Raw genomic sequence first — 22418 nt, 5'->3', positions numbered from 1 at the left:
AACATTTTTGGAGTAGCTTCCCTTTCGCATACATACAGGTAGCCAATGATAGGGCGGGACATCATTCTGTGCGGAGCGTAAAATAATTCGAAAGAAAATGGCGCCTAGTTGTCGACTGCTACTGTGTAATGCAGGTGTGCGAGGGGTAAAATCCCCATATACCACTTGTCATGTGTAGAAACTGATCGACGTAGTATTTCAGAGAAGCGGGTAGCACATGTATTGGATTGAGGATATTAAATAAGGATTTAAACCATTCCTTGGATATATTTATCGAGTTTATCCGTGAAACTTGGTCATTTCTCGTGAGTATAGAATTTGGTTCGGTCGCAATTTAATGGTGTAATTGCGACTTTAAAGCGGTGTCAGTGGATAACTATGTGTCAGACAGTCGTAGTTATGGTTTCATTTTGTAAATAAATCAATTGTCTTCAATATTCAACCGAGGTATATCCAATATGGACAAAGATTTGTGATTGACACGAGCTGAAAGAGAAAAGGGGGTAACGGATTTTCGTCTGTCGTTATATCCCTTTGTATATATTAGTATAGGAGACCCCTATTTTTTTTATATTACAAGTAAAGCGATCCATGCCCCTGTGGTTATAATTTTATTCATACACAATGTGCAATTTGTTTTATATTGGTTATTACATTTGAAGTAATTCTATTGGTTGGTAATGCCTACTGTTTTATATTTGTATATATAAAGTGCTCTATTGTATGTTGTAAATTGTATATCATTGGTACAATTAATGTAAGAATTGTCTCTCTTTTTTGTTCAGTTTTTTTGTATCTTGATATTTTTTTTGTAGAATAAGTAAGTCCGGAAGATATTTATTTTTTGTCACCTATATTTTCTTTTCGTTGTCCTAAACGTGTTGCATTGGCACTCAACAGAATTTTATTGATTCATGTTATGGGCATTTTTGTTTGTTTAAGTATTATCGTTAGAAAATTACTCAGTTTTTTGTGTTTTGTTCATCAATATTGACATTGTCATTATTTTTTATGTTTTATATTTCTAATAAACCATTGTTCCAATAATATGTATTTTGTTTCATTTTGTTCAATTGAAATAATAAATGAAATAAGAGGCCCATGGGCCTTAATGGTCACCTGAGTCCTACAGTATTTATTTTTGTTGTTGACATATGTACCAATTTGAGTAAAAAATTGTTAAGTATAACGTTAACTTAAGTTTGTCAGGACCATGAGCTGATCTTTCCTAGACCGATATTCAGTTAGATCGGCCTATTAGAACTTGTTTTTAAGTATGAAATAGGTATTTTCAAATTAGTGGCCATAGCAGCCAAATTGTATTTCTGATCGACCGGAAAAATAACAAAACTTTATCAGGACCATGAGTCGATCATTCCTACAAAGTTTCAGTTCAATCGTCCTAGCAGAACTTGACTTTAAGTTTGAAATAGTTTTTCAAAATGGCGGCCGTGTCAGCCAAATTGAATTTCTGATAGACCTGCAAAATAACAACACTTTGTCAGGACCATGAGTCGATCATTTCTACAAAGTTTCAGTTTAATCGGCCCATTAGAACTTGACTTTAAGCTTGAACTAGTTTTTCAAAATGGCGGCCGTGTCAGCCATATTGAATTTCTGATAGACCCGAAAAATAACAACAATTTGTCAGGACCATGAGCCGATCATTCCTACAAAGTTTCAGTTCAATCGGCCAAGCAGAACTTGACTCTAAGTTTTAAATAGTTTTTCAAAATTGCGGCCGTGGCGGCCATATTGGATTTCTGATCGACCCGAAAAATAACAACACTTGGTCAAGGAGATGTCAGTGCGACGACGGACAAAGACCCATAGCAATAGGTCACTTGAGCTTAAAGCTCAGGTGACCTAAACAAAATCGAAATTTCAGATTTTCCAAAAAATCTGAAGAAAACCCCGCAAGGTATGGGTTATTGTTTAGAAATGATTTGCTTATGCAATAGCAATGCCGTAGACAAAAATCCTGTACTTCTACTTCATGAGAAATAGCGATAACAAACTTTCACTTTCAAAGTCCAAGATGGCTGCCTGTCGGCCATGTTGTTTATCCGATCAGTCTCAAAAATTGCCCTGCACAGCTAAGGACCAAGGGAACATACATATAAAATTTGAGAAAGATCCCTCTGGTACTTCCAGTGAAATAGCGATAACAAACTTTCACTATCAAAATCCAAGATGGCTGCCTGTCGGCCATGTTGTTTATCCGATTCAGTCTCAAAAGTTGCCCTGCACCGCAATATCACCCATGGCCACAACCCTCTACTGTACACTGCTACCTTATAAGGCCAAGGGGACTCAATTTTGTATAAATGATGGGTGTGGCCCCACTCGCGGAAGAGGAGAGGGGTCCAATGGGGGAAATAGAGGTTAAACTTTTAAAATCCTTCTGTCCTCTAATTTGTTTGATCGAGTCATGTTAACAGTTAATGAACCTTGAGGTAACTTTTGATCTAAACTTAATACTGATGCGTATGAAAGCCAACCTTCAAAGTGTGTTTGTCATTTCACATATTTACTAGTACAGTACTTAATGTGAAAGAAATAGAATTGATCATTGCAATATGAGAAAGATCTGTTTAGTTCTTCCTTTAGCCATTTTGTTCTAGCGTAAGGATAAAGTGATTTAATCATAATTTAGTCTGAAGAATCCTTGGGCAAAGGGGACTTTATTTTGTATAAACATTGGTTGTTGGCCCCCCTGGGGGCAGAGGGGTGGGCCGATGAGGGGAAATAAAGGTAAACCTTTTAAAAAATCTTCTTTTACCATAGAGATTGAGGGATTTCATCCCAATTTGGTATGGAGCATCCTTAGGCCTAGGGCACTCACTTTTGTATAAATAGTGGGTATGGCCCCCAGGGCAGACGGGCAAGGCCCAATAGGGGGAATAGAGGTAAAACTTATTGGGATTATTGGGATTTTATCCCGATTTTGTCTCCATCAAGTTGTCTTGTAGTGCCTGTATTACCTCATATCAAGTACTTTAACCATATCCAGGTGAGCAATACAGGCCCTCTGGGCCTCTCGATTGTAATCCCAACAAGTAAGGACCAAGGGGAACTTACATATAAAATTTGAGAAAGATCCCTCTGGTACTTCTTGAGAAATACTGATAACAAGAATTGTTTAAGGAAGGACGACAGACAGCGGACGACGGACGCAGTATGATTTGAATAGCCCACCATCAGATGATGGTGGGCTAAAAATACATAAGAATATAAAGTTTTGTGATTGTAGGTGGAATAACAAGGGAATCGTGCTCCAGAATAAATATCATTGATGCCTAGCATGCTAGCTGCAGCAATCCAGTCAGTCAGCCAGCCAGCCAGACGGACAACCCGTCAGCCAGATGGACAACCTGTCAGCCAGCCAGACAGAGGGACAACCTGTCAGCCAGCCAAACAGACGGACAACCCGTCAGCCAGGCAGCCAGTCAGCCAGATGAATGGACAGACGGATGGAAAGATATACGGACGACCAGTCAGCTAGACAGCCGACCGGATAAATAAACTACAATAGATCATGTATAAGACCAATTTTTAATTTCTTCACATCAGATATAACAACTTTTGATCAATAATTACAAAGTCACAATCAAAAATGTTCAAACGTCCACAGTGATACTGTTTTAACAGTTAGAATGCCAAATCATGACTGACAAAAAAGAAAGAAATGGCATTAGTCCCGTTCTCAACTCCATTTTCAAGATTTTTCTTTTAATGTAGCTGAAGATTTTCTCCCAGCTGCTGTAGAATTTGACTATGTTCTGGAAAATAAGTAAATAAAAGAATCATAGTACACTATACTTCAATACCTAAATTGTAATAATTATAATAATAATAGGTTCTTATGTACCGCTTTATCACAACCTAGTTCGTAGGTCGCCTCAAAGTAGTTCACAAATTATTATCAGCGGTTATAATTATAGGGCCTATGCAACCAGCGAATATCTATCTCAACTCCCTGGGGGGCATACAGCCGGAGCTGCCATTTGGGCACTCGCAGCAAGCATTCAACAATTTTAGCACTGCCAAACAACGTCTTCATTTACAGCTGTGTAGACTTGAACAAGCAGAATAAATTATCTTGATCAATGATTCAACACAGTCCTGTGACAGGGCAGTAATCCTATGTTGTTACTTGTAAAACACCAAGTGCAGTAACCCTATACTGTTACTTGTAAAACACCCAGGGAAGTAATCCTATACTGTTACTTGTAAAACACAGAGGGCAGTAATCCTAATCTATTACTTGTAAAACAAAGTGCAGTAATCCTATACTGTTACTTGTAAAACACCAAGTGCAGTAATCCTATGTTGTTACTTGTAAAACACCAAGGGCAGTAACCCTATACTGTTACTTGTAAAACACCCAGGGAAGTAATCCAATACTGTTACTTGTAAAACATAAAGTGCAGTAATCCTATACTGTTACTTGTAAAACACCAAGGGCAGTAATCCTATACTGTTACTTGTAAAACATTAAGTGCAGTAATCCTATACTGTTACTTGTAAAACACCAAGGGCAGTAATCCTATACTGTTACTTGTAAAACATAAAGTGCAGTAATCCTATACTGTTACTTGTAAAACACCAAGGGCAGTAATCCTATACTGTTACTTGTAAAACACAAAGTGCAGTAATCCTATACTGTTACTTGTAAAACACAAAGGGCAGTAATCCTATACTGTTACTTGTAAAACACAGAGGGCAGTAATCCTATACTGTTACTTGTAAAACACAAAGGGCAGTAATCCTATACTGTTACTTGTAAAACACAAAGGGCAGTAATCCTATACTGTTACTTGTAAAACACAAAGGGCAGTAATCCTATACTGTTACTTGTAAAACACAAAGGGCAGTAATCCTATACTGTTACTTGTAAAACACAAAGGGCAGTAATCCTATACTGTTACTTGTAAAACACAAAGGGCAGTAATCCTATACTGTTACTTGTAAAACACAGAGGGCAGTAATCCTATACTGTTACTTGTAAAACACAGAGGGCAGTAATCCTATACTGTTACTTGTAAAACACAAAGGGCAGTAATCCTATACTGTTACTTGTAAAACACAAAGGGCAGTAATCCTATACTGTTACTTGTAAAACACAGAGGGCAGTAATCCTATACTGTTACCTGTAAAACACCAAGGGCAGTAATACTATACTGTTACTTGTAAAACACAGAGGGCAGTAATTCTATACTGTTACTTGTAAAACACCAAGGGAAGTAATCCTATACTGTTACTTGTAAAACACAGAGGGCAGTAATTCTATACTGTTACTTATAAAACACCAAGGGAAGTAATCCTATACTGTTACTTGTAAAACACAGAGGGCAGTAATCCTAATCTATTACTTGTAAAACAAAGTGCAGTAATCCTATACTGTTACTTGTAAAACACCAAGTGCAGTAATCCTATACTGTTACTTGTAAAACACAGAGGGCAGGAATCCTATACTGTTACTTGTAAAACACAGAGGGCAGTAATCCGAAGCTATTACTTGTAAAACAAAGTGCAGTAATCCTATACTGTGTGCAGTAATCCTATGTTGTTACTTGTAAAACACCAAGGGCAGTAATCCTATACTGTTTCTTGTAAAACACCAAGTGCAGTAATCCTATACTGTTACTTGTAAAACATAAAGTGTAGTAATCCTATTCTGTTACTTGTAAAACATAAAGTGCAGTAATCCTATACTGTTACTTGTAAAACACCAAGGGCAGTAACCCCATACTGTTAATTGTAAAACACCAAGGGCAGTAATCCTAATTATATATATATATATAATCTGTTACTTGTAAAACACCAAGGGAAGTAATCCTAATCTGTTATTTGTAAAACACCAAGGGCAGTAATCCTTATTATATATATATATATAATGTGTTATTTGTAAAACACCAAGGGAAGTAATCCTATACTGTTACTTGTAAAACACCAAGGGCAGTAACCCCATACTGTTAATTGTAAAACACCAAGGGCAGTAATCCTAATTATATATATATATATAATCTGTTACTTGTAAAACACCAAGGGAAGTAATCCTATACTGTTACTTGTAAAACACCAAGGGCATTAATCCTATACTGTTACTTGTAAAAAACAAACGGCAGTAACCATATACTGTTACTTGTAAAACCACCAAGGGAAGCAATCCTAATTATATATATATATAATCTGTTACTTGTAAAACACCAAGGGCAGTAATCCTAATTATATATATATATATAATCTGTTACTTGTAAAACACCAAGGGAAGTAATCCTAATCTGTTATTTGTAAAACACCAAGGGCAGTAATCCTTATTATATATATATATATAATGTGTTATTTGTAAAACACCAAGGGAAGTAATCCTATACTGTTACTTGTAAAACACCAAGTGCAGTAATCCTATATTGTTACTTATAAAACACCAAGTGCAGTAATCCTATACTGTAACTTGTAAACCATTACGTGCAGTAATCCTATACTGTTACTTGTAAAACATAGAGGGCAGTAATCCTATACTGTTACTTGTAAAACATAGAGGGCAGTAATCCTATACTGTTACTTGTAAAACTCCAAGGGCAGTAATCCTATACTGTTACTTGTAAAACTCCAAGGGCAGTAATCCTATACTGTTACTTGTAAAACTCCAAGGGCAGTAATCCTATACTGTTACTTGTAAAACACCAAGGGTAGTAATCCTATACTGTTACTTGTAAAACACAAACGGCAGTAACCATATACTGTTACTTTAAAAAACACCAAGGGCAGTAATCCTTATTATATATATATATATAATGTGTTATTTGTAAAACACCAAGGGAAGTAATCCTATACTGTTACTTGTAAAACACCAAGGGCATTAATCCTATACTGTTACTTGTAAAAAACAAACGGCAGTAACCATATACTGTTACTTGTAAAAACACCAAGGGCAGTAATCCTAATTATATATATATTTAATCTGTTACTTGTAAAACGCCAAGGGAAGTAATCCTATACTGTTACTTGTAAAACACCAAGGGAAGTAATCCTATACTGTTGCTTGTAAAACACAGAGGGCAGTAATCCTATACTGTTACTTGTAAAACATAGAGGGCAGTAATCCTATACTGTTACTTGTAAAACACCAAGGGCAGTAACCCCATACTGTTAATTGTAAAACACCAAGGGCAGTAATCCTAATTATATATATATTTAATCTGTTACTTGTAAAACGCCAAGGGAAGTAATCCTATACTGTTACTTGTAAAACACCAAGGGCATTAATCCTATACTGTTACTTGTAAAAAACAAACGGCAGTAACCATATACTGTTACTTGTAAAACACCAAGGGCAGTAATCATAATTATATATATATATAATCTGTTACTTGTAAAACGCCAAGGGAAGTAATCCTATACTGTTACTTGTAAAACACCAAGGGCAGTAATCCTATACTGTTACTTGTAAAACATAGAGGGCAGTAATCCTATACTGTTACTTGTAAAACATAGAGGGCAGTAATCCTATACTGTTACTTGTAAAACACCAAGGGAAGTAATCCTATACTGTTACTTGTAAAACACCAAGGGCATTAATCCTATACTGTTACTTGTAAAACACAAACGGCAGTAACCATATACTGTTACTTGTAAAAACACCAAGGGCAGTAATCCTAATTATATATATATATATAATCTGTTACTTGTAAAACACCAAGGGCAGTAATCCTATACTGTTACTTGTAAAACACCAAGGGCATAAATCCTATACTGTTACTTGTAAAACACAAACGGCAGTAACCATATACTGTTACTTGTAAAACACAAAGCATATCCATTTATCTGTCTTGTAGATGAAGGCTATTTACAATTAAAATCAATCTCAAGATGGTAAACTTAAGAAAACAACTGAAATTTGTAGATAAAAATTGAAAACTCCACTGCAGTTTCAGTGATTTAAATAGAAAGGACCAAAATGTTCTTGTGTCTTAAACAAAACAGGGGATTTAAAGGACACTGCATTGTGACCCAACAACCCTTCCAATAGGAAAAGATGACTCCCCATTTTTCAACAGGCATATACAAAAAGTTGAAATATGGAACAACACAGTCATCAAATTAAAGACGCACACTTTTTTTAAACAATATGGTATAGACCCCTCTGCCTTTAAACAATATGGTATAGACCCCTTTGCATTTGAACAATATGGTAAAGACCTCTCCGCCTTCAAAAAATGGTATAGACCCCTCTGCTTTTAAACAATATGGTATAGACCTCTCTGCCTTCAAACAATATGGTATAGACCCCTCTGCCTTTTAACAATATGGTATAGACCCCTCTGCCTTAAGCAATATGGTATAGACCTCTCTGCCTTTAAACAATATGGTATAGACCCCTCTGCCTTTTAACAATATGGTATAGACCCCTCTGCCTTTAGCAATATGGTATAGACCCCTCTAGTTATAAACATTATGGTATAGATCCCTCTGCCTTTAAACAATATGGTATAGACCTCTCTGCCTTTAAACAATATGATATAGACCCCTCTGCCTTTAAACAATATGGTATAGACCCCTCTGCCTTTAAACAATATGGTATAGACCTCTATGCATTTAATCAATATGGTATATACGTTTAAATCATATTCCATGTACTTACTTTTTCATAGCACTGAATGAGTTGCAGCCCTCAATCTTACTGAAGCCGACCAGACTGCGTTTGCCCACTATTCTTCCAATATGATACAATACAAATATTTCCGCACACACAAAGCCATTTATTATCACTTGCTGAAACATAATCAAAGGCTATTGTCATGATTTATTTTATAGGGTAACATAAAAGTATCACACATCATAATCAGCTAGTCTACAGACTATAGGACTATATATATACAAGTAGCTACAGACTATAGGACTATATATATACAAGTAGCTACATACTATAGGACTATGTATATAAGTAACTACATACTATAGGACTATATCTATACAAGTAGCTACAGACTATAGGACTATATATACAAGTAGCTACAGACTATAGGACTATATTTATACAAGTAGCTACAGACTATAGGACTATATATACAAGTAGCTACAGACTATAGGACTATATATATAAGTAACTACAGACTATAGGACTATATATATAAGTAACTACATACTATAGGACTATATATAAGTTACTACATACTATAGGACTATATATATAAGTAACTACATTCTTTATGACTTTATATATACAAGTAGCTACAGACTATAGGACTATATATACAAGTAGCTACAGACTATAGGACTATATTTATACAAGTAGCTACAGACTATAGGACTATATATATAAGTAGCTACAGACTATAGGACTCTGTATATACAAGTAGCTACATACTATAGGACTATGTATATAAGTAACTACATACTATAGGACTATATCTATACAAGTAGCTACAGACTATAGGACTATATATATAAGTAACTTCAGACTATAGGACTATATATATACAAGTAGCTAAAGACTATAGTACTATATATAAGTAACTACATACTACAGGACTATATATATACAAGTAGCTACAGACTATAGTACTATATATATACAAGTAGCTACAGACTATAGGACTATATTTATACAAGTAGCTACAGACTATAGGACTATATATATACAAGGAGCTACAGACTATAGGACTATATATATACAAGTATCTACATTCTATAGGACTATATATATACAAGTAGCTACAGACTATAGGACTATATATATAAGTAACTACAGACTATAGGACTTTATATATAAGTAACTACAGACTATAGGACTATATATATACAAGTAGCTAAAGACTATAGTACTATATATAAGTAACTACATACTATAGGACTATATATAAGTTACTACATACTATAGGACTATATATATAAGTTACTACATACTATAGGACTATATATATAAGTAACTACATTCTTTATGACTTTATATATACAAGTAGCTACAGACTATAGGACTATATTTATACAAGTAGCTACAGACTATAGGACTATATATATAAGTAACTACAGACTATAGGACTATATATATAAGTAACTACAGACTATAGGACTATATATATAAGTAACTACAGACTATAGGACTTTATATATAAGTAACTACAGACTATAGGACTATATATATAAGTAACTTCAGACTATAGGACTATATATATACAAGTAGCTAAAGACTATAGTACTATATATAAGTAACTACATACTACAGGACTATATATATACAAGTAGCTACAGACTATAGGACTATATATACACACAAGTAGCTACAGACAATAGGACTATATATATAAGTAGCTACATTCTATAGGACTATATATATAAGTAGCTACATTCTATAGGACTATATATATAAGTAGCTACATACTATAGGACTATATATATAAGTAGCTACATTCTATAGGACTATATATATAAGTAGCTACATTCTATAGGACTATATATATATATAAGTAACTACATACTATAGGACTATATATAAGTTACTACATACTATAGGACTATATATATAAGTTACTACATACTATAGGACTATATATATAAGTAACTACATACTATAGTACAATATATATGTAACTACATACTAAAGTACTATATATATATAAGTAACTACATACTATAGAACTATATATAAGTAACTACATACTATAGGACTATATATATATATATAAGTAACTACATACTATAGGACTATATATACGTAACTACATACTATAGTACTATATATAAGTAACTACATACTACAGGACTATATATATACAAGTAAATACATACTATAGTACTATATATAAGTAACTACATACTATAGTACTATATATAAGTAACTACATACTATATGACTATATATAAGTAACTACATACTATAGGACTATATAAAAGTAACTACATACTATAGGACTATATATGTATATATAAGTAACTACATACTATAGTACTATATATATAAGTAACTACATACTATATGACTATATATAAGTAACTACATACTATAGGACTATATATAAGTAACTACATACTATAGTACTATATATATACAAGTAGCTACATACTATAGGACTATATATATATAAGTAACTACATACTATAGTACTATATATAAGTAACTACATACTATAGTACTATTTATAAGTAACTACATACTATAGTACTATTGATAAGTAACTACATACTATAGGACTATATATGAATATATAAGTAACTACATACTATAGTACTATTTATAAGTAACTACATACTATAGTACTATTGATAAGTAACTACATACTATAGGACTATATATGAATATATAAGTAACTACATACTATAGTACTATATACATATAAGTAACTACATACTATAGGACTATATAAAAGTAACTACATACTATAGGACTATATATATATAAGAAACTACATACTATAGTACTATATATATATATATAAGTAACTACATACTATAGTACTATATATATATATAAGTAACTACATACTATAGGACTATATATGAAATATCTGTAGAATGGGTCTGCCTGCCAACTATACATACTATGTACACATAAATAGTGTTAAATACAATAAAAAAAAATGTAATCTAAAACCAAGTTGATCAATATTTACAACAATAAATCACCTTCATAGTCAGGGAAGGAATTCTTTTGTAATCAATGGCTTGCCTAAATCCCTTTGATATCTGTGGACCATCAGCCAGACCAGGGGGAGCAAACTCCACCTTGGCAATATTCCAATACCGAATTAACCTTGGCTGTTGTGCTGGAAAAAAACAACTATTATTTTAGATCATTTAAAAGAATTTTATCATATTTTGTAATTGCAAATTCACTGGTGCCCTTGTTTAAATTTTATGTAGAACAATTCTTATTGTTATAGACAATAGTATCAACATTCAAATACTTACTGTAATAAAGACGTGTATACTGGTCAGTTGTGCACTAGCTAGCTGTACTGTACATGTAGTACAACTATTCTACATGGCTTGTGGATTTGCACAGTTTGGCCATCACTCAACAAGATTCATCGTGACTATTTGTTCAATTAACCTCAAAATATAAGCAATTATCACTTTACAGTCCATATGACAATATACATGCATTAATAAACAAGAGGCCCAATGGGCCTGAATCGCTCACCTGGTATTAATATCACACCTGTAATCTTAAAAGTGGACTAAAATACAGCTACAGGCAGAATATATATCAGTGTTTGATTCACAAGAACCTATTAAAAGATTTCAACATATGACGACCGTGACCTTGAATGTCAAACAAGAACATTAGGTTGAACAGAGTTTATAGTCGTCCAACCAAGTATGCTTTTGGCAAAATATCATTACCCTGGACTTTTGGGTTATACAGAACAAGTCATTTAAAGATTTAAACATATATTGACCACTGTGACCTTGAATATGGGCTAAGGTCATTCATTTGAACAAACTTGGTAGCCCAGCAAATTACTGACCAAATATCATTATCCTAGGCCTCTTGTTTCATTTAAAGGTTTCCCTTTCGGGCCAGGTGAGCTAAAAACTATTTAACATAATTATTTTCCTAAGATTATTATCAAACCTGTTGATATAAATTATTTTTCCCCTCAAAGATACTCTAATATTAGAAGGATCCTCTTGGTCCAAGTTAATATAAATTCATCCATAATCAAGAAATATGATTTACCTATATTCCCTTGCTTACTGGGCTCTACCCCTGCCCCTCAACCTTTAGGGAGTTAATGCCCCTTGTTTATATATGTTATTGATGTTCCCATGCATGGTCGAACCTAACTCCAAACCAAAAGATCTAGACGTTAAAATTCCTTTGCTCCTACCCAATCAGTAGTTTTAAAGATCTTCCTGTATTTTCCCTACTAGGCCCTATATATGCTTCTGCTCCCAAAATAGCCACACCCTCTGTTTATCCAACATTGAAATTGAATCCTTCCCTCCTTTACACAATGGTGAATTTCCTTGACCAGAAGCTAACAAGGTCCTCTAGACCAATGTCCTTGAACAGAAGCTAACAAGGTCCTCTAGACCAATGTCCTTGAACAGAAGCTAACAAGGTCCTCTAGACCAATTTGAATTAAAATCCTTTAAAGGTTATAACAATTAACTGATCTTTTGAGGTATAGACCAAAAACCAGTTTTTGGTCTATACATTGATCGGACAATTCATTATCTTGTCCAAAAGTTATATTTTAATTCTAAAACTAGACCGGAAAACTTTACTGAATAAAATGTGTCTATTTCATTTAAAAAAAGAAGAAGATTGGCATAGAAAAAAAAATGCAAATCCATTAAAAATAATTTCAACTTGCTTGAAATATTGAAAGATGAAAACCTAGGTACATTTTCCTGATACAAAATTTGAACAAGTAGGTTCAACAAAACAAACTACACACATGTAGATCAGACTTCGAGTCCCTAATTACCTTGTGCTGACCAAATTCAGGCTTATAATTACGATACTGCAGTAGGTCCTATATGGGGATATACCTAACAGCTATTAGTTCAAGTCTACAATGGTTCCTACCCAAATTTTCTGTCAAGCATTAACATTTCCGTCTTTGATCATGCATTTTATCTATATTCATGGTCACTATGAAACATTATGTGAGAAATCCTTGCTGTTCTAAAAACATGTCATCGTGTGTTAGTGAATATCGAGATATTGGCCTATACTTTCCCAAAAACACACACGTGGTTCCAGAAACCGGTTCAATGTTACCGTTATTGTTGTAACCCCAAATCTTCACGTTTTCAACCAAGGACTCTACCCCAGACTGTAACAACCAAATGAATATATTTAAAATTTAGATGAAAATACATTTACCTATAGATTTACCTACTGTATAATTCCCCTATCCCACATTCTCGACCAGAAGACTTTTTAGTGAAACAAGAGGCCCAATGGGCCTGCATCGCTCACCTGGTATAAATCTCACACTTGTAACCTTAAAAGTGATCTTAAATAAAGCTACAGGAAAATTAAGTCATTAAGTTGAACAAATTTTATAGCCTTTCATCTCAGGATGCAACTTGCAAAGTATCAACATCCTGGGACCCATGGTTATTCAGGAGAGGTTGTTTAAAGATTTTAAACAAATTTGACCCATGTGACCTTGAATATAAGTCAAAGTCATTCACTTTAACAAACATAGTAGTCCTTGATCCCAGCATGCTACTGACTAAATATCATCACCCTGTGCATTTTGGTTATTCAGAAGAAGTTGTTTGTGTTTTTCACATATTTGACCCCTATGACCTTGAATTTATGTGAAGGTCATTCATTTGAACAAACATCATAGCCCTTTACCCCAACATGCTACTGGCCAAATATCATCACCCTGGACATATTGGTTATTGAGAAGTTGTTTTAAAAAAAACAACATATTTGACCCCTGTGACCTTGAATATGGGTGAAGGTCATTTATTTGAACAAACTGTGTAGCCCTTTATCTAAGCATGCTACTGGCCAAATATCAACACCCTGGGCATTTTGGTTATTGAGAAGAAGTTGTTTAAACTTTTTAACATATTTGACCCCTGTGACCTTGAATATGGGTGAAGGTCATTAATTTGAACTTGTAGCCCTTCATCTCAGCATGCTACTGGCCAAATATCATCACCCTGTGCGTTTTGGTTATTCAGAAGAAGTTGTTTGTGTTTTTCACATATTTGACCCCTATGACCTTGAATTTATGTGAAGGTCATTCATTTGAACAAACTTGATAGCCCTTTAACCCAGCATGTTACTGGACAAATATCATCACCCTGGGCATTTTGGTTATTGAGAAGAAGTTGTTTAAAGTTTTTACCATATTTGACCCCTGTGACCTTGAATATGGGTGAAGGTCATTAATTTGAACTTGTAGCCCTTCATCTCAGCATGCTACTGGCCAAATATCATCTCCCTGGGCAGTTTGGTTATCGAGAAGAAGATGTTTAAAGTTTTTAACATATTTGACCCCAGTGACCTTGAAAATGGGTGAAGGTCATTAATTTTAACAAACTTTGTAGCCCGTCATCTCAGTTTGCTTCTTGCCAAATATCATCACCCTAGGCCTTTTGGTTATTAATAAGTCGTTTAAAGTAAAATATTGACGCCGGACAGACGGACGGACGCCCCGCCACCGCATAAGCTCACTTGGCACTTCGTGCCAGGTGAGCTAAAAATCATAGATGGGTGATGCACCACTACAAATAACTTAGCCCTTCGTGATAGATGGGTGATGCACCACTACAAATAACTTAGCCCTTCACTTGCCCTATCTTCAATTTTCTATTTTCCTAAAAATTCTGTGCCCAGCCATAAGTCTTTGTACTTAATATTTATATCTGTAGACAATGCGTTAATGAACTTAATCATTACTGTAAGCATATTTATACTAGCCTTGTTTTCACTTTCCAAACTTAATTTTCCTCAATTTGTACTATTGCATTTTCCTGTGACAACTGTGGATATAGCTAAGTTTCCTCTGGTTCTGACACCAAATTTAGACATTTTGACAGACAACTATATATATAATATAGAAAGCGATAAATAGTTTTAAATGTCCATGTAACAGTAAAAAAATATAAATAAAACAAAACATGAAGACTAGTATAATCGTCTAGCGCTGGAGCCAACAAGATGGGCGAAGGCACTAGCCGTCTATACTAGTCTTCGTGTTTTGTTTTATTTATATATATATAAAATATATACTTTTAAATGTATATTTATATATACTTATTTATGATCTACTATATATATATATATATGGGACAAAGAAGTAATTCCAACAGTGTGGACAAGTTCAGGTTGTCAAATTTTCGGAGCGATCCGCTCCTTTTTCAAGACAGTGAAACAGAACAGTTACATGTACATCATATTACAAGAAGATAGAATTGATATACTATAATTGAAAATATAGCTATTATGTAAAACCAACAGTCCCCTCAGCTAAAGACAGCCGAAGGCAGCAATTACGCTGAGAGCATCACAGACAAGGAACGCTGATGTAGAGGACCTATTTATTTATTATCTACTATATATATATATATAGATGACTGGTGTGGGGCCAGAATGCACTACTGTAGAGCTGAAACGAATATTAAAAATTTGGCATTTAAATATTCGTTTGTTGTGTACAAATAGTATTTGAAAATTCAAATGGAAAGTTTGACATTATTAAAACTGTGTGTGTTTTACATACTTGATGTGAATGTTATTTGAGCAATTAATATTACGTCCCAATACATTTGAAAGTGATAGAAATATGCCAGTGGTGCGACTTTCAGTTCCTAAAGTTTTTTAGACTTGTATCAAACGAAAAATATATGTCTGCTATATCTGGAGTACTAGTGTACTTGAACATATAACATTAATGACCAGCTGGAAGACAGATGCCAACCTCTTTGTTTTGTTATCATGTCAAAACTTTGTAAGTCATCATGATCGATCATTATCAGGCAACATCGGTCAACAAGAAATCTATTCATAATGTCTGTCATTTCAGCTGCATCACAACAGACATGCTCATAGACAACTTAATTGACAAAATGTTGATGTGAAAACCAACAGATATGTAAATATATGCTCTCAGAGTCAGTTGACCGCCTGTAACTAACAAGCGTCAGAATCACTCGGATGTGCTTTTTAATATTTTACAGTGTATATTTGAAGAGTCTTCTATTTTGGTGATCACTTACACTTAACAAACATCATGGCCTTCAAAGAACCTACACTATATTTACGATTTCACGTTAGCAGCATGTTCATTCTGTATCTAACACATATCAATTCAAATTGATGAATAATTTATAGCTTATATTATAATGTAAATGGAAGCTGGAATCAATTAAATGAAATCAGTTTGGATAAAAAAAATCAAAAAAAACCCAGCTGCATGTTTGCTTTTAATTCATCATGACAGGGCTGATATTTGATGTTTCTCAGGGCTGTATTTCTCCCTCACAACTTTTGTTCTTGCTGTTATGATATATAAATGAGTAATATGACTTCAGCAAAACTACTCTACACAACTTGAATGAACGAAATTACATTAGCTGCTAGCATAGTCAATATTTGATAATGCTCGTCTTGAACAAGATTAAAGCATTGTACTGTCCTGTGCTTTGATTTCTTGGTCAATGTTATAACATTATTTTACTGAGTTGTTGTCCATCGTGCCAATGTGAAGCATGCATTATAAGTTTTCAAAAGCAAATTTGTGTATGCTATATAAATGTTAACCGTCAGCTGTGGATCATCTCATAGCTATATATAGTGCAAAACCAAAGTTACGGCAAATTTGGACCTAGATACAAGAATGAAATATTGCTTATTTACCTCTGCACAGTTTTATCATATTCATTGGATTTTAATGGGGTTTTTTCCCCCCGATACAAACCGCTATGAACAGCAATTGTTTTAGAAGAATAAAACCTTTGATGTTCCTACGGTTTAAAAGAACTCCGTGTGCTTTTATTCCCCCATTCAGTAATAAAATTGTTCCTCAACACGGTAGCCGTTACCTAAATGCAGGATTATTACCCATACTTAGTATGCACCGTTGTGCCCAACCGCCTGTTACATGCTTCCCGAAATTGTCCTTGAAATGTCCTTTTAGACATCCAATTGTTAATTATTATTTTTAGATCAAATCGAGTGAATGGTGTAATTAAAGTACAACTGAAGTGAATCCTTTTCACCCTGACACGTTGGACAGATCATGCGGACCGGTTAGCAAGTCCATTCCAAATCGTATTATAACATCTGCAGAAGTAACGAACTTTCACGTTACCGAAAATCGTATTATAACATCTGCAGAAGTAACGAACTTTCACGTTACCGAAGCACGGTCTACCCCATGCCGCCCGGTCAGTCTGAAGGACAATGCAAATTCTCTCGAAGAGGGAGCCGAGCTCAATAAACTCACATATAAATGTGATTTTTATGAGTCTACAATCATATACCTTTTGCCAACTCTGCTCCTTTGAGCATAAGTGGATTGAGTTTCTTCGCCATGGCCGCCATTGTGCTGTCGAAGGGCAAACTTCTAGGTCTGTGAAATACTTCAATGCAAGAGATCATTACAAGCCTTCGAAGGACACTGTTAATATGAGGCCCAAGAAGGGAGAACTGTTAACCAATCGCCTCGCTCCAGGAAGTATGACATACGAGAGCGCTACCACTAGACTATACCACCCGACCCAGCATATAAGTTACACAAAAGTAAAGAACAAATCTCTTCCTTTTAAATAATGTTGTCCTTCAAACAAAAAACTATATCGTGAATACCAATTATCTATGACCACGAACTTAGATAGCACAAAAATTCTCCAAAACTAACGGTCTTAAATGCTCACTAAGACTTGCCTACTTTGAAGAAAGCTTATTCTTATCTTATTCTGAATCAAGGTTTTGAACTTTGAATTATTTTAAATCGGTAAAATAAAAAAGATAAAAAGGAGAAAAAATGTCGCTGTCAAGTTGTTTCTTTGGTGTATTATTGTGATATAAACAATAGTTTTTCTTACGTCATACTTCCTGGAGTGAGGTGTGACATGAAAATGTGAACCGCGTCGAAACCAACCCTACGAAAGAAATCTTACCCGGGCAGCCGTAGAAAACATATACCCCCTAACTATTTGTTTTCATTTCGTCCTGTGAAAAAGTGACCCCTGTAGAAAAGTGACCAATATCTTAAGAAAAGGAAACACATACATCAACCTTTATGCACGTTCGTATGGTTGAACCAATCCTGATGTGCATATAGTAATCTTCCAAAGACGTTTTGGAGGATTTAGATCATCAGTAGATAAAGAATAAAATAGGTTGACTACTAATCTGACCCAAGTCTTCAGTCCTATTTTACATGTACACTTCTGTTATCAATTAAGAACGTGCTTAAACCAGTAATAGAGTAAGAAATAAAATCACAGTAATATTTACTGCAAAACATTATATATACTACGAATGTTTAAACATTATATATACTACGAATGTTTAAACATTATATATACTACGAATGTTTAAACATTATATATACTACGAATGTTTAAACATTATATATACTACGAATGTTTAAACATTATATATACTACGAATGTTTAAACATTATATATACTACGAATGTTTAAACATTATATATACTACGAATGTTTAAACATTATATATACTACGAATGTTTAAACATTATATATACTACGAATGTTTAAACATTATATATACTACGAATGTTTAAACATTATATATACTACGAATGTTTAAACATTATATATACTACGAATGTTTAAACATTATATATACTACGAATGTTTAAACATTATATATACTACGAATGTTTAAACATTATATATACTACGAATGTTTAAAGTAAAGTTACACACTCACCTGTACCATTATACCCTGTTGTAGCTGCATTATCAGTTGGTGTTCATTATTATTTCCAGACGATGTTTTGACATCGATGATTTGGTAGAAGTGGTTTTTGGCAATTCTCTACCATCTATACACATATACAAACTCGAATACATCGTGATTATTAATTTCGTTATCAATCAACATTAAAATAACAGGGATTCAGAATAGAGGTATATGTCTATAAACGACACTGAAATATCTTGGCATCGTGTAGAAATATTTTTGTCCGTCTTAACAGTTGAAAAACTCAACAGGAATGTTAGCTGAGACATATTTTTGTCATTGAAATGAACCTATTCATCTGCTTAATGTTCTGTCGCTTATACAGTCATATTCAACCAGGTTTACATAGTGTTGTCAGCTGTACTCAGGGATCCGTACAGACCGAATCATTTTCGAAAATTAACTCCGTACAAAACGGATCCTCGCGGAAATGTTGTTGCTTGAAAAATAGACTAGTTATATTATTATATGAAAGAAAATGAGCCAGACCATAGGGAGTTAGGAAAGACATTGGCTGGTTGCAAAGGCCCTATAACCACAGATAATAATTTGTGAACCGCTTTTAGACGACCTGCGAACTAGGTTGTGATAAAGCGGTATATACGAATCTCGAACTATATATATGACAAGATCACGATATGATCATAAAAATCGTTTGATTAATGTGGCACTGATTGGTCATTTCCAATATTTTGGTATTGTGATATTTGAACATTGGTCTAATCGTCATATTTTGTATTGGTAAAAAACTCAGCCTTAGAATATGTAAAAGATAAAATAAATAAATGTGTATGCGACTTAGCTTACACTGCTCCGCACTGACCGGACCACTCCGTATAGCGGGTACCTTGGTGTGTACAAACATCATCCGAAATTTCAACAACCCAGGTGGAGATAAAATGGTCTTGGGTGGATGTTGCGGTAGTCCGAATTATTCTGACGTTTTATCAACTTTTTTTTTTTTATATCGGTCTGTCGTCGGTTAGTCGACGACAGACCGATATACAAAAAAAGTCGATAAAACGTCAGAAAAATTCGGACTAATGTTGCGGTATCTGTGCTGTATATTAGCATTCAAGTGAGGTGGCACTATAAATGACACCGTTGGAAGCACAGTCCAACTACAAACAGAATACATTACATCTCCATCACACACGCAGGCATACACACAAAGGGAGATATTAGTCAGGTGACATAGGACTAGTAGTTAGCGCATGATAAGGCAGCTCCTGCGAATTCCTCAAAAATGTATTCATTTAAATGCTAATTGTATTAATTGTATATTTATGTACTGTAAAGCGCTTTATAGTGGCTTATGTTAGCTACATAGGGCGCTATAACAAACGTTGTATATCAATTTCACGATGACCACAGAATAAAATTGCCATGGTATTAATATAGAGGAAATAGCATATAATGACGAGGAAATTACAACATTTCATTAACTATACACAAGTAGAAAAGTAGTGAGACCCTCGAATAACTGTCCAAAATTCAAATTTATTGGATCGGGCCATGGCATGCAAATGTGTACGTGCTCCATAATGAAGCACAGGTTGTATGTTATGCTTCAGTCACATTTGCGCGGGACTTTTTTCCGATGTCTGCGATTTGCCGTGAGTATGGTCACACCGCATGGCCCCCGCAAACAATTTGCCAGATAAAATCGAAGAAACATCTGAAGGATACCGTAGGGAGCCCATAAGACTATCGCAAGGATCCCGCATGACGTCTGTGATTTTATCTTCAAATTGTTAAAGTTGGTCAGTACCATGAAGAAGAAGCAGTATCTGACGATGACCGGACTGTGGTACGGTAGCCGGAAGATGTTCGTTCGGCCGTGTGACGGGCGGGACACGTCTATACCACACACCGCTACTGGGGTACCTATCTATACCACACACCACTACTGGGGAACCTATCTATACCACACACAACTACAGTAGTACCTATTTATATCACACACCACTACTGGGGTACCTATCTATACCACACACCACTACTGGGGTACCTATCTATACCACACACCGCTACAGTAGTACCTATCTATACCACACACCCCTACTGGGTACCTATCTATTCCACACACCACTACTGGAGTACCTATCTATATCACACATCACTACTGGGGTACATATCTATACCACACACCACTACTGGAGTACCTATCGATACCACACACCACTACTGGGGAACCTATCTATACCACACACAACTCCAGTAGTACCTATTTATATCACACACCGCTACTGGGGTACCTATCTATACCACATACCCCTACTGGGGTACCTATCTATACCACACACCACGACTGGGGGACCTATCTATACCACACACAACTACTGGAGTACCTATCTATACCACACACCCCTACTGGGTACCTATCTATTCCACACACCACTACTAGAGTACCTATCCATACCACACACCACTACTGGATTGCCTATCTATACCACACACCAATACTGGAGTACCTATCTATATCACACACCACTACAGTAGTACCTATCTATACCACACACCCCTACTAGAGTACCTATCTATACCACCCACCACTACTGGATTGCCTATCTATACCACACACCTATACTAGAGTACCTATCTATACCACACACCACTACTAGAGTACTTATCTATACCACACACCACTACTGGATTGCCTATCTATACCACACACCTATACTAGAGTACCTATCTATACCACACACCACTACTGGATTGCCTATCTATACCACACACCTATACTGGAGTACCTATCTATACCACACACCACTACTGGATTGCCTATCTATACCACACACCTATACTGGAGTACCTATCTATCCCACACACCACTACTGGGTACCTATCTATACCACACACCACTACATTAGTACCTATCTATACTACACACCACTACAGTAGTTCCTATCTATAACACACACCACTACTGGGGTACCTATCTATACCACACACCACTACATTAGTACCTATCTATACTACACACCACTACAGTAGT

The 22418-nt window shown here is 34.9% G+C and overlaps 1 protein-coding gene across 1 annotated transcript; it reads right to left on the bottom strand.

Annotated features, from left to right (window-relative positions):
- Positions 1-3540: 3540 nt before the first annotated feature.
- Positions 3541-18075, bottom strand: LOC110459775 (ATP synthase subunit g, mitochondrial-like). The gene is made up of 4 exons (XM_021512197.1): positions 17968-18075; positions 11632-11771; positions 8651-8781; positions 3541-3782 (listed from the first exon to the last, which is right to left on the bottom strand). Exons 1-4 carry the CDS (start codon positions 18026-18028, stop codon positions 3776-3778), a joined length of 339 nt encoding a protein of 112 aa, XP_021367872.1. The 5' UTR covers positions 18029-18075; the 3' UTR covers positions 3541-3775.
- Positions 18076-22418: the final 4343 nt, after the last annotated feature.

The sequence above is a fragment of the Mizuhopecten yessoensis genome, unplaced genomic scaffold, assembly GCF_002113885.1.
Source record: "Mizuhopecten yessoensis strain PY_sf001 unplaced genomic scaffold, ASM211388v2 scaffold10221, whole genome shotgun sequence".
In the NCBI taxonomy this organism is placed as follows: Eukaryota; Metazoa; Mollusca; class Bivalvia; order Pectinida; family Pectinidae; genus Mizuhopecten; species Mizuhopecten yessoensis.
Note: the sequence above shows the minus strand (reverse complement) of the source record. Positions and strands in the feature narration are given on the sequence as shown.